Source organism: Protopterus annectens, chromosome 7.part1 (genome assembly GCF_019279795.1).
Source record: "Protopterus annectens isolate FY-2018-M chromosome 7.part1, PAN1.0, whole genome shotgun sequence".
NCBI classification, from domain to species: Eukaryota; Metazoa; Chordata; order Ceratodontiformes; family Protopteridae; genus Protopterus; species Protopterus annectens.
In genome coordinates, this window is record NC_056740.1 from 396,668,210 (window position 1) to 396,685,969 (window position 17,760).

Sequence of the window (17,760 nt, forward strand, 5' to 3'; positions counted from 1 at the left end):
CCATGAATCTAACAACGACCATGGAGTTCAGACTGTTATTCCCGGCACGAGTGGAGGTTACATTAACAGAGCTGATACACGGACTAAACAACGAGGGTTGGACATTTATAGTGATGTGGACTTTACGGAATGGCTTGATCGATCGTTTTCCAAGGTAGTTGACGGAACGGTCAACACACGCAAGGACTATAGTTCTTACAAAGACAAATGTAAGACTCTAGAATTTGAACTGAATAAATATAGAAATCTTAGCCTTGATAATTGGTACTTAACTCAATGTGTAGAACGCAAGATAGTGCCGAAAGGCCTTAGGCTAAATAAATATCCTAATAATATACGAGGAAATGGTGGGCTATTCAAAACCATTTCAGATATTCTTAACGACTGTGGTATTCTTATATTAAAAGCTATGATTTGTAGTAACGCTGATATTCTGATAGTAAAAAAAGAATAGATGCAATTCAGAAAGAAATTAGTGATGACCTACTCTTTACCATCAAAGAGAATAAACAAATATACTATAAGGTACTTCATGATGTTGATAGTAATGTGTTTAGTAATTACAAAAGAAAATTAAGTAAAATTGACAGGGATATACATGATTACCAAGAAGGAAGGGCCTATATTGACCCGAATAAAACCAATAGGAGGTCTTTTAGATATCAGAACTTGAGATATGATGGAAAGGACAATAGGGGGAACTCACCAATTCAATATAGGAATACCACTGTGGAAAACAATACATGGTATGGGAATCAAGGTTTGAATATGAGTACGAATGATATAGGTGACAGTGAAGTTATGAATCAGGTTGACCCTTTAGGGGAAGAAGTGGGGGAGGGACCCCGAAGATCAGAAAGGTTAAGGAACCAGAACCGGAATTGCTCCTACACATATGCGGAGGTAATAGGGGACAATTCTTACAGGAAACAAGGGGGGAACAGATACAGATAGGTGGGGTAACTGAATTGGTAGATTTGGATACCTTACATTTTTTGGATACCTACACAGACAATGACAATTTTAGTGAGGAAGATTTTTCTAGAGGGGAACTACATTCAGAAGTTAATGATAAAATAAAAAAGGACAGCAAAGGAATAGTGTTGTGGGACACTATGGATTCTGGTACACTTGAACATGTGGAGACAAATACATGTAAAATTTTTACACGTGACAATTTTAATATTTATAATTTTACTGATTTAGATGTTACAGTGGAATTTTTTAATCTTTTTACTAAGGGGTTTTCATTTATACCTGCACATAAACCCAGGATTGAGAATATATTACTGGACATCAAGTTATTTGCTAGGAAGCTAAATTTAAAAACTATATTTCACAACAAAGAAGTAAACACAAGGGAAGGGCTTAAAAGAAGAAGTACGTTTAATCCACCCCTACAAAATGACATTTTTAATTTTGAGGCTTGTACCTTGAATATGGTTAGGGAAGGTTACTTATTACATGAAGTAGAAAAGGAATATGTGAATTTAACGGATGAAGAAATTAAAGTGTTGAAAATGTTACAGGGCAATGAGAGAATTAGGATTATGAAGCCTGACAAGGGGGGTGGGGTAGTTCTGATGGATCATTGGGACTACACCAAGAGGATGGTTGAAATTTTGAATCAGGGCAATAGATACCAACTTGCATCTAGGAACGAGATGAATATTTGGTACAACAAAATTGACATTTATTTGGAAGATAACTTGATTCAAGGATCTATTGACCTTGACTTATATAATTTTTTGAAGGTTCCCAAACCAGTAATTCCGGAGGTTTTTGGGATACCAAAGATACATAAGGATGCACAAAATCCCCCACTTAGGCCCATAGTGACATCCCAATGTTCAAAGATGCAGACTTTAGCAATATTTGTGGATAATAAACAGAAACCTTTATATCATTATTACCCACATATATTAATAGACTCATGGGATTTTTTGGAAAAATTCAATAACATTCCTTATGATGATAGTTATGGTTTTATTACCATTGATGTTAAAGACCTTTTCTCAGTAATACCCCATAATACTGGTCTTAAATGGTTTGAGGATATGTTAACAGAGTTTAAGTTCTTAAGCAACACTGATTTTAGATTAGTATTAGAATATACAGAAGTAGTCTTGAAAAATAATTTCATTTACTTCCAGGGAGACATTTTCCACCAGATTGGGGGGGTGGCTATGGGGTCAGCCTGCGCCCCAATATATGCAAACATTATCATGCTCTACTGGGAGCTTGAATTTGTATTTAAATCCCAATTTTGGAGGTACATCAAACAATATTTTCGATTTTTGGACGACATATTTATTGTTTGGGATGGTAATACAGCATTGATTAAGGAATTCATACAATATATACACAAGACTACTAATTTTTTAGAGTTTACATATCAACATAATGCAGATTACGTCAATTATCTTGATATTACCATAACTAAGAATAGAGAAGACAAGCAATATAAATCTAAGGTTTATAGGAAAAGTTGTTTTTCCAATTCTTATGTACATTTCCAAAGTGACCATCCCCTATACTTGAGAAGGAATATTATTAAGGGGCAAATGGTCAGAGCTTCTAGGATGACTAGTGACAACATAGAATGTAAATATGAAATGGACAAAATACAGGGTCTGTTTAAGGAAAGGGGGTATCCCATTGAATTAATTAAGAATGTCAAAAGGGAGGTAATGAAAAAATGGAATACACATTATCCACCCCTGTTAAAAGGTAATTTGGACGTGGTCAATACCAGGAAAACTAAATATACAGGTATTGATAAAGAGGAAATTCCGAGATTGATATTTACATATCACAAGGGATGTGAGTGGATACAAAGGGGCATACATGAGGTTTGGAAAATTTTTTCAAGGATGTCCAACAATTCATCAATTTTCCAGCAACCCTTAAAATTCTCCTACAGGAAAAATCTTAATTTTAAGAATTTATTTGAGAAGAAAGATTTATCAAAAGACAAGGGGGTGATAAACAAGTGTGGAACACATACATGTGGCAGGTGTGGGCAATGCTCCTTTATTTCTGGTAATAAGGAAATATTTGTGAGAGGTATTGGGAGAAAATTTAGGAGCAAGGGGTACTTCACCTGTTACACTAAGGGTGTTGTCTACCTTGCTTATTGTCTCACCTGTGGAGGATACTATGTGGGCAAGACGGAACGTCAGCTTAGAAAACGTATATATGAGCATATGAGGGTTATTAGTAGAAGAAATGACAATAATGCCCTATTTAGACATATTAATATATGTGAAAAAGCTAATTTCAAATTCTGGGTATTGGAGGAGGTAAAAAAGAGTGACAGGGGTGGAGACTGGGAATCTCTATTAAAATATAGAGAATTAATTTGGCAGCTTAAATTAGATGCTTGTGGTCCCAAGGGGATGAATGACCATTTATCTATCAAACCAGCCCTGAAACTCTTAGCAAATAACCCCAAAAACTTTTAAAGCAATTGTTTTAACTATTTAATATTTAATATTTAACTATTTAATATTTAATATTCAACATTTTTTATATATCACAACTATATATTATATGCTATTATATATTCAATTTATATTTAATGTATTTTATGCATTTAATGTATTCAAGTGTACCATGTTTCTTTTCATTTTTCATTTTTCATGTTTCATTTTTCTATGTAGTTAATTTCTATGTAGTTATTTATTTATGTAGTTATATGAAATTAACACTTAGTGTTTTATGTATACATATTTAACATTTCAACATTTTAACACTCATATTCAACATTTAATATTCAATATTTTAAATTCATTAATTGAGTATTTATACATGTGGGTTCACATGTGTGTATATATATATATACTTTTTATATAACTTACAGATGTACTTGTTTTAAAAGGTTATATTAATGAATAATTAATTACTATATGACAAGTTACTTTTATATGATAAGTTACTTTATGAAACAAGAAAAGACTTGTATGTGTAACAATTATACAAAAGGCTTTAAGCATTTAGTTGGTTTGGAGCAACAATTAATCAACTAATTAATGAATTTATTTTAATTCAATCAAGCAATCAATGATGGTTTGTAATGCTTGTATATTTAAGGCATTCAATTCCTGTTGAGTTTGTGATTCTGATGAAGGTTACTATGTGAAGACGAAAGCGCGCTCAATCACCAGTTTATTTTTCGTGTCTGTTTGTGGATCTCTGTGTATTTTGTCGCAATAAATACTTTTTGTGGATTATTCGGTGACTGGACATTATATTGCATATTGCTGGTTGCCTGGTGACAGTTATTGGTGGTTAACCCGGAGGAAAGCCCTTTATGGTACAACGACGGATTTCTTTTTATTGTTTACCATAAAACAGTGTTATCGTGACCTGCCTTGCTGTTATCAATAAAACACATTTTTGTTGACTTTTTTGATCTACAAAAACACTAACGTAAAACTGCTTAGCTTAAGATCATTTATACATTAAAATGGCCTGCACAAAACAACCACTCTGCTCTTTTAAACTATACACACACACACACACACATATATATATATATATATATATATATATATATATACACACACACACACATATAGATATATATATATATATATATAGTTATTATCTTAAGTGACTAAGTGGTAAATCACAGAACTACAAATTTTATGAGGACAGTTGAGAGGTATGTTGCACACACACGCAGCTGCTCTCTCCCACATAGCAATACACACACACATACCTACTCTCTCATGAAACAACACGCACATACATTCTCTTTCACACAGAAACTAAATAGTTTAAATTCCACACACTTCTGCTCTCTCATACAACACACAGACACACACCTTCCATTCATACACACATCGACTCTCTTACACAGCAACACATGCACGTCATCTCTCATTCAAACAGAATGACTAATTTAAATTCCATACACATACATACATAAATACACAAATACTTTCTCTCACATACAGAAACCTGGTTTAAACTACACAGACACACATGAAACCACGTACCTCCTTTTTAAACGAAATGCCCACATGCATACACACGGAATTAATCCCACTCTTGAAGTGCTAGTTTAATTTCCATGTGCCACCATAGAACGTCTTTACATCAGTGTTGGCATACGTGCATATGATGCGCATATATTTTTCCTGAAAGGTAGTAGAGTGAAGAATTTTTTTTTTTTTTTTTGGTAGTTGTTGACACCTCCTGGCCACACCGCAGGTTTAAAAGTGGGAGGGAACTCACCCCTCGCCCTATGATTCCGGCACCCTATGGTTTATTTCTTCATTTTAATTAATGCACTTTTCTTATTATGCGTTCGCATAATAAGAAAAGTAAATTAATTAAAATAAATAAATAAATGAATGAACGCAAACTACGCCCTTTAGTAGGCTGGCCTGTATGGTGCCCTAGGCAGTTGCCTAGTTTGCCTATGCCTAAGGCCGGCCATACGTGTGTGTGTGTGTGTGTGTGTGTATGCGTGTGTGTGAGACTACTGAAGTTGAAGTTAGTTTAAACGGTACTTGTGTATTATCGCAACCATGCTTTCTTGGTGGCCTGTTATTATCACTACCAGGGGTTTGGCCGGTTATTATTGCTACCACACTTAGTGGGTAACCCATTATTTGTACTTTTGCAACCAATCATTTTAGGCAGCATGTTATTTATATAACGGTACTAAGATTCTGTAATGCTAATACACTATTTATTTAGCTGTGATTGGAGTGCTTGTTATTTGGCATAGAATTTCACTGGTGTAAGTTACTTTGACTGGGATTGGATATCTCAACTATGTAGTGTTGGATTTGGCTTTGTTAAACAAGTTTGTGTGACACGGGGTAATGACCTCAGAAGAATAAGAGCCAAAATCATTTTGCAGGGAGCCGTACTTAATGCAAATGAAGGATTTGTTTTGTTTTTCACAGGAGGGACCTTTTTTTGATATACTATAAAATAAGACAGTATACATTTAGCAAAATGTTTTAATGGATTGTATATACATATATATATTTATGTAACAACAGAACTGAAACAACATCTAAAGAGGAAACACAGTGAATTATTCCTTTAGGTTTTGCTTCATTTCTGTTGGAAACCTTACAGCTATCGCTGTCATAATGGATTCAAAACAGTTGTTCTTCTTTGCTGTTTTCAGCTTCATGCCAGACGTATTCTGCACGGTAAGAGTCAACATGGTGATGGTCTCTACCTCTTTGCATTCTCCATTTCACAGAATCCCACATTCATTCTACACCTTCAGTGTATACTCCCTTTTCAGGGTCCACAAAGTTGTACTTCTGGTTCCGTTTTAAATGTACAAAGCCAGCTTTTCTAGTTCATTACGTTGGTAAGCTCGCCAACAATCACCGTAAATTGTACTGCCCACTTTAGCATTAGAGTGACAGCACTTCTGTCAGGTACGGTAACTAAGAACGTTGCTTTGGTTTCACGACATATTCCCCTGAAAATCCATTGCTGTGGTAATACACGTCCTGTATTACTCTTCCTCTGGGTAAATAGACTTTCATCCACTTCAACAATGTGTCCTGGACCACCTATTTTCTTTTCTTCTTCTCCCTCCATTTCAAGAACACAAACGTCTCTCAAGTAACTGTTCCAGTCTATGACAGTTTTGTCAGTCATATCCAGTTGTTCCTCACAAAAAGTAACTGAAGTCAATTCTTTGCACCAACAATAAATAAATCGTATGGTTGTGGTAAATGAAATCAGACTGCCTTCAAACCAATTTCCGCTTCTTACTCCTACATGTTGGTTGCAGTCTCATACATTACATCGCCAAAAGATCTGTTTTCCAAAATACAATTTTATGGGATACAAATTAATACATCGTCAACTATCTGGCAAAATACTATAATGTTGTAATAGTTTGATAGCATCTTTCTCATTTGTTGGCAAATCCCACAGATGAATATTGTGAAGAAAGGTTTATTAAATATTATTACACAGCACTGAAGACCAGTGTAATAACGCACCTTCGACATAATGTTAAATTCATTTTTCGCACGTACATGGCTAATACTGACACAAAAGACTGTAATGCCTCAAGTGTGAATAGGCTTTAAAATTGTTATAAATTTAAGAAAATAATTAAGCTTTACTCTTTATGCATTGCAGTGTAAGACTTGGATTTCAATGCTTTTCATGAAATAAAAAGGTTGTTTCTATTTAAGTTCCTGGAGCTTTTTAAAAACGTCTTTAACTGTTAAATGTACAGTCGGGGGGGGGGGGGGGGAGTGGACACGAAAGCAGTCCAGAAGCAAGAATACGAAAGTCAGACTATGGATTAAATCTTTTCATATATATATTACTAGTAGAAATCTTGACTGAATGAGTGATCTGATTAAGTAAAGACAAACCCCTTATATACTGTGTGGATTTTAAATTTGATCAGGGATCATTCACTGTTGAAAAAAAGAAAGAATTGATATTATAATTAATGTGGTTGCGGTAATACATCGTTTGGAAAATCATTTTATGATTTAACTGATTATTATTATGATGAGGGATTTTGTTTGCATAATTATTCCACCGCTAAGCTGTGTACACTGTAGAGCAGGTAAGGACCTGGCAAGGAAGCGTAGCTGCGACTACCGCGAAAGAGTGGTTGTAATAATATCCAAGTACCGTCTAAACTTTGGTAGATCAACAATGGTTTAGGTGTTTACCTCACAGTCACAAAATACAAGATTTGATTCTCACATCTGAAACGGAAATTGCCTAAGCTTAAAATGTCTTAAATAGCAACATTTGGAATGGAAAAATAGCCAGTACCGCTGAATGAAAATCAGCTGACCGCACTTACCGGCTTTTTTCTTTTCACTGTGAAATCGTGGTACATTGGGGATCAGGGAATTTGCCCTCTCCCTGGAGTACTGCATCTTGGAGTTGGAAAATATAAATTAGCTGGGGGGGGGTACAGGCTTTGTTGGGTTTTTTTCCCCTGAATCTTTGTGATTCAAGTACAGTGTATCTGAATCTTTGTGATTCAAAGTGATTTACTTGCTAGATACACATAAGTTTTGATACTTACATCACCTGTCATAGAATATACATATTTTTATATATATATATATATATATATATATATATATATATATATATACACACACACACACACACACACATAAATATATATATATATATATATATATATATATATATATATATATATATATATATATATATATATATACATACATATATATGCACACACAAACACATTATATATATTTATTTACTTATGCATCCTCTGATAACCAGGCTTGTTCTCCACTAGGCTAGCAGCCTCTTTACAGGGGAGACCTGAGGTGGTAGTTATACAACTAGAAGAAATTTGGCCAGGGAATCAGGGAACTTCCCCCACTTGTTTTGACAGGTGCCGTGGAATCTTTTATATCCACTTGTGCTACCACCAACTCGGGCAGATGGTACTTTTCACACCTCATCCAAAGGACAACACATTCAGAAGAGTAGCATCCCTTGTGCTGCACTGCGATGTCAGCAATCCTTTACCTGGTGTGGGAATAAAGACCACAGCCTTCTGCACCAAAGGTAAGTGTGCCACCTGCTGTGATACTGGTAAATATGCATATTTCATATATATACATATACATATATATATATATATATATATATATATATATATATATATATGGATCCCTATCAGTTGATGGGGAGTTTTTGAAAACTCAAAAGTCGAGACCATATGATTGAATTTTTGAAAACTCAAAGCTTTTGAATGAAGATCGCGGTACAGCAAGGACTGGGAAATTTACCTTTTTCTTCACTGTAGTGTGATCTCCGAGTTGGTATATATAATTTTCAGGGGGTGTGAGGGGGCCCAGCCAGGCTTGCCTACCTGCATAAAAGTAAAAAAAAAGTAGTTTTTATTTTTTTTTGATGTTCAAATTTTCAGAAACTTGATCATATGGTCTTGCCCATATGAATTTCGAGTTTCTGAAAACTCGATCATCTGATGTAGATTAGACACACACACACATAGATATATAGATTATAAAAGGTGTTATATCTGTTTATATATGGTTGCAATGTACTCTTCCAAATGCAAGTTGTGTTGACACAGTATATGCCCTTTTTAGTTTAATTCAAAAGTGACATTTGTAAACTTCTGGAAATATCAAATAATCAGTTGTTCAAGCCTTACTTGTGTTGTGTGAGCTGTGCTTGCATGGTAGTAAGTGGGGTTAAAATGTAATGACAGAGCTTTTGGAAATATTTAAAGCTTCGGCATTACCTGTTGGGGGGGGGGTCGAGTGTTTGTGGGTTAGGGTTAGATTTAGGGCTAGTGAATGGGATAGATTGGGGGGAGTTTGTGTTTGGTTCACGATGTGTGTGTGCAATTGTTTCCGGTTTAGAACTTGGGTAAAGGCAAGGTTGAATATTTTGCATGACGGTGTATAATTAGAGACAGTGTGTGTGTGCATGTGTATCTGAGAGTCTTGTGTAATTGGTACTGTTAGGGAAAGGATTTTTGATAAGGCAATATGTGCAAAGGTGAGGTCAGGGTTGGGACTGTGGTACAGGCAGGGTTAGTGTTAGCACACGAGTAAGGTGGTATGGGGGGGTGAAAGTGGAATGAGGTGCTGAATGCTGGAGAAGGCAACGCAGCCTCAGGACCCACTGCTGAGGGTACTTGATTTTACATTTGCTGATCACCAATTTCAGATTGCCTTTGATGCAAGAAATTCTATAAACATAGCAGATTAAAACAAATTAAAGGCTTAGATACAAGCTGTCCCTACGACTTTCTGTTAAGTAATGAACTTCATTATTTGTAGGAAGTCTGCAATGAAGTCTTAACAGAGAACAAGATTTGATGAGAATCTTTCCTGCTGTACCAAATATGAAGTAAAACAAAAAGGAAAATTGATATGATAGAAGTCATTAAAATAAGATTCTCTAGATCATGTAATAAAAGCCCCGAAAGTACTGTTCTTAAATAAAAGAGGAGCTGCATCTCCACGGCAACGCTGAACAGAATCAGTCACAGACAAAATGTGTTACAGTCTGGTGTTCTGATTGAAACACCCCGTTTCAACAAAAATGGACTTCTCAGTCACCTTTGATTATGTCTTCGCCAAGCTGGGATTTACAGAAACAAAACTATCACTACTATGACAGAACCAGCAAAATGTAGAAACCTGCAGTATCTGCTGTTATCTCACCTCCCCTTCAGACTGAGCATGCTCAGAGCAATGAAACTTGTCTGAAGCTGCCTCTATTTCTCATGAAAAAATACACACATATACTCACTGTTAATTCAGGAATAAATTCTGGAGAAAGTTCCTCCGAGTACAAGTTTTGCAGCTAAGTCTTAATTTTCGCTAACTGCAACTGTATGCTTAATCTTGCTTCGTTTCTGTCCAGTAGGACTAACACAGTCAACAAAATGTAAATCAGTGAATGAAATAATCAATAAAGAAAGAAGAAAGCTACATGAAGCAGACCATCTAAATAATACCCGTACAGAAAACAACACAGGTCAGGGAACTGTGGCACCGACTGCCAGTAATAAACACAGCTCAAACTCTGATGGAAATAAAACCTCACATGCAGAATATCTCCACGTAATGTGTGTCACCCACATATGTTACATGCTCTCTCAGCGGGAACCATACCGACACTTCTAAAACCACCAATTTCTTATAAGAAAGGAATGTAAGTATGATTACCTGTTCATCAGAGCCTCCAGAAGCAAAAAATTGTCCATTTCTTGAAAAGGCCACACATGTTGCTGGTCCCTGTAGAAGAGATGAGACACTTCTTAAAATAAAACACAGAAAGAGCTCTGAGAACTTCAGGACTGAAGGAAATAAAGCACAAATAAGCAACAGGTCTTTTTTCTTCTACAGCTGTTTGCTTTCAGATACTTTTTCTGTAATTCCTTTTACCTTTCATATAAACACATCGTAAAACAAGTCAAAAATCAAACGGCAGCTGTTAGCGACTTAAAAGTTAACATGTTTACTGGAAAAGGCCTATGAATACTAATGTCATAGTGTCTTGCACCTTACAAGCTTGTACTGCAAACAACGTGAAGAAATGACTAGAAAATTCAAGACAGAATGAAGCACATCAATTTCACTTAGGACCTTGACATAAGATTCTCTCAAATCTTTAAATGTGGACCAGCTACAATACTATCAGGACATCTTGCATTACAGTAAATTTAAGCTCATAGGTTTATAGGTACAGGGTAACGAACACCAGGGCATTTACAAGGCTAATTAAGCAATCCAACCTAATTGCATCCCCTTGTAATATGTGCCTCTAAATTGGAGATGCATGTTAGTTATAGGGTTGCTAAAATGTGTCTTGTGGATGTATGAGAGCTCCATCAGGGCTGGATTTAAGAATGCCATATATGCTAAGCAAAGATGGTCTCAGTCTATTGGAGAAAAAGCATAGAGCCAGGGGTCTAAGGTGATTTGTATAGGACAATGTGTTAATACCATGGATTCTCTTGGTGAAGAACTTCTTTGGGCGTTCCAACTGTTGCATATGCCCAGTCAGGTATATGCCAAAGGGGGCATTGCATTCAGTGATGAGTCTGATAAGGGCCAAGTAAGAGTGGTACTGAAATTTCTCTGGACCAGGATGTCACACCCTTAATTATAAGCTGAGTGACAGAATGATTTTCTTACTATCTTGCCTACATGTTGGTCAAAGACCAAGTTACTGCCTACATATGTTCCTAGATCTCTAACTACCGGGTCAACACTTAAGAGTGTCTTTATCAATAGATTAATTTGGCTTTGAAGACATTTTCCCAAAAGGCACTAATAATGCACTTTCTTGCATTGAGTTTTAATCTGTGGCTTTGGCACCAGTTTGTCTACACTAGATCTTCTTACAGAATGCCCGTGTCGTGGAGAAAATTTATACCACCTCCCAATTTGCAGTCATCTTAGAACTAGATCAGCCAGAGGCCCATGACATTAGCTATGACTTCTGAGAAGTACATGACAATCAGCAGTGGGCCCTGCATGGAGCCCTATGGTACTGTGCTGGTGACCTGACTCTTGGAGGTGGTGGTCTCACCAATCCAGACTTCTTGGGTCATAGTTCAATGAGTTACTCCAAAATACTTGAGTGGGATAGTTTATCAAAAGCCTTAGCTAAATCTAGGTAAGGACTAGGTCCAGAATGTTTGAATCTCTGGTTGGAGTGGGCACTAAATGACCACCGGAATTTGTGTTAATAAAGTCCAGGAAAGTTTATGCCTACAAGCTAGAGGCAGTGCATGTTTCACAGTCTATAGAGGAGTAGTTAAAGTCTCTCATGAATAGAGTATTTGGCTGGATGATGAGTTTCTCCATTAGGTGTAGATAAGAGTTATGGATTCTTGTAATAGAGACTGTGACCTATAGCTTGATAACACATGGTATGGGACTCAATCTAGGGTGATCTGCCCGTGGATGAACTCCAGGGTATCATACTGTTTAACCAACCGTGAGGTATACTTCTTGTTAGTGTAGAGCAAGACACTTCCACCTTTAAGTCCCAGTCTGTGAGGCTGATGGTCTAAATGTGTGGAAGGCACTATAGCCTTGCACTGCCAGAGTACTTTCTGTGACTTTTAACCATGTCTTGGTATTGGCACAGATGTCTATGCTCTCCAGAGTCAGAACAGCTTGTAAGGGGCAAAGTTTCTTGTTGAGGTTCCTAGCACTAAGCAGTAACACCTTTAGGTTATTTTGGGTTTTGTTATGCCAGTAAGTCTTTCACTTAGTTCATGCCTAAAAAAGGCTCTATGGGGTGGATAAAGTTTTAGCCAAAATGTGGAAGCCCAGCGGGGACAAGTTGAGGCCATCTTTGGCAAAGCAACATGTCTGTTGACCATATCCTCCCAGACTGACAGACACTGAATCCTCCGGAACGGACAGAAACTAAGCCAAATGTTAGAGACAATCATTTTTTGTTCATATTATGGCACCATATTTGGTGAAGGTAGAATGCTGCTCAATGCAAGGTACATACTGGTCTGAGATACATAGGTTCATTGATTAGTACTAGGCTAACTGCCTTTGTGGGCCATTTTAAGCCTAGCCAGTTACCACATGTGAGAAACCCTGCACCTTGTGTCTGTACGGTAAACACCTTAACCATTATGCCAAACTCCCACCCGAAAGCATGAATTGCCAGTCTTCACCATTAAACTGTCATTATTCATTTATTACTTCTCTTTAATACAGGCCCTAACAACACTCTTGTATATCACCTTTACTCCCCCCTCACTTCTTGCTTTTCCATAGGCCGACTGCCTTTTATGACATAGTAAGTTCCGACATTTCAATCATCCTCCCCCATACTTCCCAGACACTTTTGAGGTTTATCTCATATGTTACATTCAACATCCTCTTGATACTGTTTTACAAAACATTATTTCTCTGTTTATATCATTTCTACGACTACTTTGAACACTATTCACTGTTTCTGACTTCCACTTTATATTCCTGTTATCACTGTCCACTATCATACACACTATATTTATTTATTTTATTTATTTTTACCACAAGTCCATAGCAGTGTTTCTTGTGACAGCTTCCGTCATGAGCATCTCCTCTTCACATGGCTATTGTAGCCTTTTTCATACAGTGGGTGAACAACATTTCATCAGATTCCCTAACAATAAACTCATGATTCTCATAGATTCATAAGTTCACAAGTTAAGTACTAGACTAGCTGACCTTGTAGGCCAATTTAAGTCTGGCCAGTTTTCATTGGTGAGAGTCAAACCTGGTACCACTTTTCTGTGAGGTGCAAAGACTTGAGTGCATGTGTAACTTGGTGGAACCTGGCTCCCGCTCCAGATAAGTGACTGACCATAATCTTCTCCTTGTCCAGTATAGTAAGTGGGGCATCGTTGCATTTTACACTGGAGTCCCCTATGACAAAGAGTCCTGGGTAATTTTTTTTTTGTCTTATGGGCTTTGTTTTAGGGGGTCCATCGGGTGTAGGCTTATGTGTGGTGTTTGACATTGCCTTTGGTGTGTGCTTTAGAGATTGCTCAGAACAAGCACTGCTCTTTACAGGCTTAAGAGGTCTTTGAGGTTTGGGAAGATTGTTTTTAGTGCCTCAGCATAACATGGTCTGTATGTGTGGTGGACACTTTGTGTGGTGGATGTAGTGTGTGTTCCTGACAACCTTGTTTGTAAGTGAGATGTTTGCCTCCAAATAAGTTGTGTATGTACATCTCTTGCAAACTGTGTTGGTTTCTTTAAGGATTAAAATGCTGTCTGTGAACATAAGAATATTGCTACCTTGTCTCAGGATGTCCAGATCTACCAAGCTGGCTAGAGAGACATTTGGAAATTGCACATACATGCTGTCCAGACCTCTATTAGGGTGGGGTTTTGGGATTTGAGAAAGTACAGTTGTGTACACTTACCATAAATGTAGATGTCCGAGTGTATTCACTGTTGCAGTCATCACATTTGGGTTATCCCTGCCAGGGTAGCCCTCAGTCGGCCTGAATACCAGAGGCATAGTATTTCTGCATCAGTTGCTGTCGCTCCAGGACTGACGTCAGGTCGTCAGTAGTATAAAATAAGGCAGCCGACGCCATTAAATCAGTTTTTCTTGCCCTAACTGTCAGAAGCCCCCAAGAGGGAACTAGGTTATGGTGGAAGAACCCCACCAGTAGAAAGTAAATACCAAAAATTCCTTGTAAGGAGAAAAAGAGAGGGGGGGGCAAGGGGATGGAGAGAGGGTAACCAGGACTGCAACAGTGAATACACTCGAACATTTACATTTATAGTAAATGTACACAACTGTACTATGTTCTTTGTGTTTCACTGTTGCAGTCATCATATTTGGGTTGATTCCCAAAGCTGAAGAAAAGGGTGGAGGCAGTCAAGAAGACTGGGGTCTGGCTAGGATGCCTTGCAAGACTGCAGTGACAAAGTCTGCCTGGATTTGGAGAAGATAGACAGGTGGTAATGCTTGGTGAAGGTATGAACTGATGTCTATGTTTAAGCCTCCAGGATGTCCCTGATGGGGACCCCTCTGAGAAAAGCTGCAGAAGTGGAGGTTGCTCTGGTAGAATGTGTCCTGACCCCCTTAGGGGGAGGTTTCCCGTGTTGCTTGTAGCAGAAATGGATGCAGTGAACTATCCATTTGGAAATGGTTTGTTTGGATATGACTTTGCCCTCTGCTCCTGCAGCAAAGCTGACTAACAATTGATCAGTCTTTCTAAATGATTTAGTCCTGTCTAGATTGAATCTGAGCTCTCTGTGCACATCTAGAGAGTGCAGTATCCTTTCCCCCTTGTTTTGCAGGTTAGGGAAAATGGTGGGTAAATTAATGGATTGGTTGAGAGCCACACTGGACACCACTTTAGGCATGAAGGATGGGTTAGTCCTGAGGGATACCCTGTCAGCATGGAAAATGATGAGGGGCTCTACAGCCATTAGTGCTTTTAGTTCGGATACTCTTCTTGCTGAAGTGATGGCCTGAAGCAAGGCTGTCTTCCATAAGAGAAACTTTAACTTTGCTGAAGCTGCTGGTTCAAAGGTGGGCAGGGTGAGCTTTTCCAACACAAAGTTTAGGTCCCAAGCTGGGGTAGGTGCTCTTCTGGGTGGCCTCAAGTTGTTAGCCCCTCTTAGGAACTGTTTGATAACAGGGTGTGAGAAAAGAGGTGGCTCTGTGCTGAAATGAGCAGGGATAGCCGAGGCATGAATTTTAATAGAAGAAAAGGATAGACCCCTGTGTAGTAGGTCAGCAAGGTAATCCAGGATGAGAGGTAGGGAGGGCTGTGCCACCCAAGCTCCCTTAGCCTGGATCCAGGTGCAAAACCTTTTCCATTTGTCAGCATAAGACTTTCTAGTGCTAGGGCGTCTGGCCTCACGTATAAACATCTAGAACCTGTTTGCTGAGATTGGCAGCTTGTGCAGTGGTCAGGGAATAAGCCAGGCTGCCAGATTGAGGGTCTGCAATTGGGAATGCATGAATTTTCCTTCCCTCTGGGTCAGGAGTGTTGGGATCTGAGGGAGATGCCATGGTGGCAGAGGTGACAGGCTGCGCAGCAGTGGGTACCAGTGCTGGCGTGGCCAGTCTGGGGCAATCAGGATTGTCCTCGGTTTTTCCTCCCTTATTTTGAGCAGTACCCTTGTAATGAGTGGTAGTGGGGGAAGTGCATAGACCGAAAGGTTGACCCACTGGAAGGATAGAGTATCCACTTTCCAGGCCTTGCAGTGAGACTCCCTGGTGCAGAACTTGCTGAGCTGATGGTTGGAGTAGGAAGCAAAGAGGTCGACCTTCGGGGTGCTCCATTTCTGAGTTACAAGGGTGAAGGTTCTTTGTTCTAGCTGCTACTTGTGTGGGTCCAGAAGATTTCTGCTTAAGTTGTCTGCCAGAGAGTTCAGAGAGCCTAGCAGGAATTGTGCTAACAGGTGTAGTTGCATGGCTGAGGCCGTGTGCAAAAGGGTCATGGCGACCCTGCACAGCGGGTACGAGTCAGTTCCTCCCTGCTTGTTGATATACCACATCACAGTGGTGTTGTTTGTTTTGATCAGTAGAGCCCCCAGGGAGAGGAGGGGTCTGAAAGCTGTCAGTGCATGCTGGACAGCTAACATCTCTTTTTGGTTGATGTGCAGATGTATTTGATGTGGGCTCCAGTGGCCCTGTATGCACTTGCTGTCCAAGTGTGCACCCCAGGCATAGTCTGATGCGTCTGCAGTGAGGGTCTGGGCAACATGGGGTTGTGAGAAGGGTAGTCCCTTGTTGTGTTAGCATGCCACTACCCACCAAAGAAAATCTTTCCTTAAACAAGGTATCATTGGTATAAGAGTTTCCAGGTCTTGAGAGTGTTGACACCAAAGGCTTTTTAAGTGCCATTGTAGTTTCCTCATATGCAGTCTGGCATATGGAATGGGTAAGAATGCAAGAAGCCATGAACCACAGAACTTGCATTATTTTCCTTGCAGATAACTGGGGTCTGGTGGCTAGTTGAGAGAATTAGGCTGTTAAGTAGGTTTGCATTTCTGGTGTAAAGAATGCCATCCGGGATGCTGTGTCCAGGCTTGCTCCCAGGAATATAATTTTTTAGGTGGGTACTAGTTTGGATTTCTTTTCGTTGCTAGTATACGCTAGGGAGGTCAATAGGTCCTTTACAAAGGCCAGGTGCTTGAGCAGCGTTTCCTGACTGTCTGCCTGAATTAGGCAGTCATTTAAGTAGGGGTAAATTTGAATATTTCTTTGCCTGCAAAAAGCAATGGCAGGAGCCAGACATTTTGTGAAAACTCTAAGACCAGTGGATAAGCCAAAGGGAAGCACAGAGAACTGAAAGTGTAGTGATCCTGCACTGAAACATAGATATTTCTTGCATGACCCCCTGGTTGGGATGTGTAGGTAGGCCTCTTTTAGGTCTAGGATGGCTAACCAAGCATCCTTGGAGAGCATAGGTAGTTGCTGGAGGGTGAGCATTTTGAATTTTGGTATCACCAGAAAGGTATTTAGAATGTATAGATCGAGGATAGGGTGCCAGGTGCCCACTTTTCTGGGTACCAGGAAGAGTCTGGAGTAGAAACCTTGGCCTATCTGTTCTGCAGGAATGTGCTCTATTGCCCTCATAGAGAGCAGGAAAGGACTTGCTTTTTGGCCTCTGCCCACTGGTTTGGGGGAAGATCTGGAAACCCTTTTGGGGTTGGTAGAGTGTGGAAATAAAATGTGTATCCCTGGGACACTATGCTGAAGACCCAGCGGTCGTTGCTAATGGTGGCC

At 38.8% G+C, this 17,760-nt stretch overlaps 1 protein-coding gene across 1 annotated transcript in view; it reads right to left on the reverse strand.

Moving 5' to 3' along the window:
* Positions 1-17,760, reverse strand: part of POC1A (POC1 centriolar protein A) — a 1,972,436-nt gene that overhangs the window by 1,203,052 nt on the left and 751,624 nt on the right. The window contains exon 8 of the mRNA XM_044078845.1: positions 10,710-10,778. Within this exon, the coding sequence (XP_043934780.1) occupies positions 10,710-10,778 (69 nt within the window). The remainder of the gene's footprint in view (positions 1-10,709; positions 10,779-17,760) is intronic.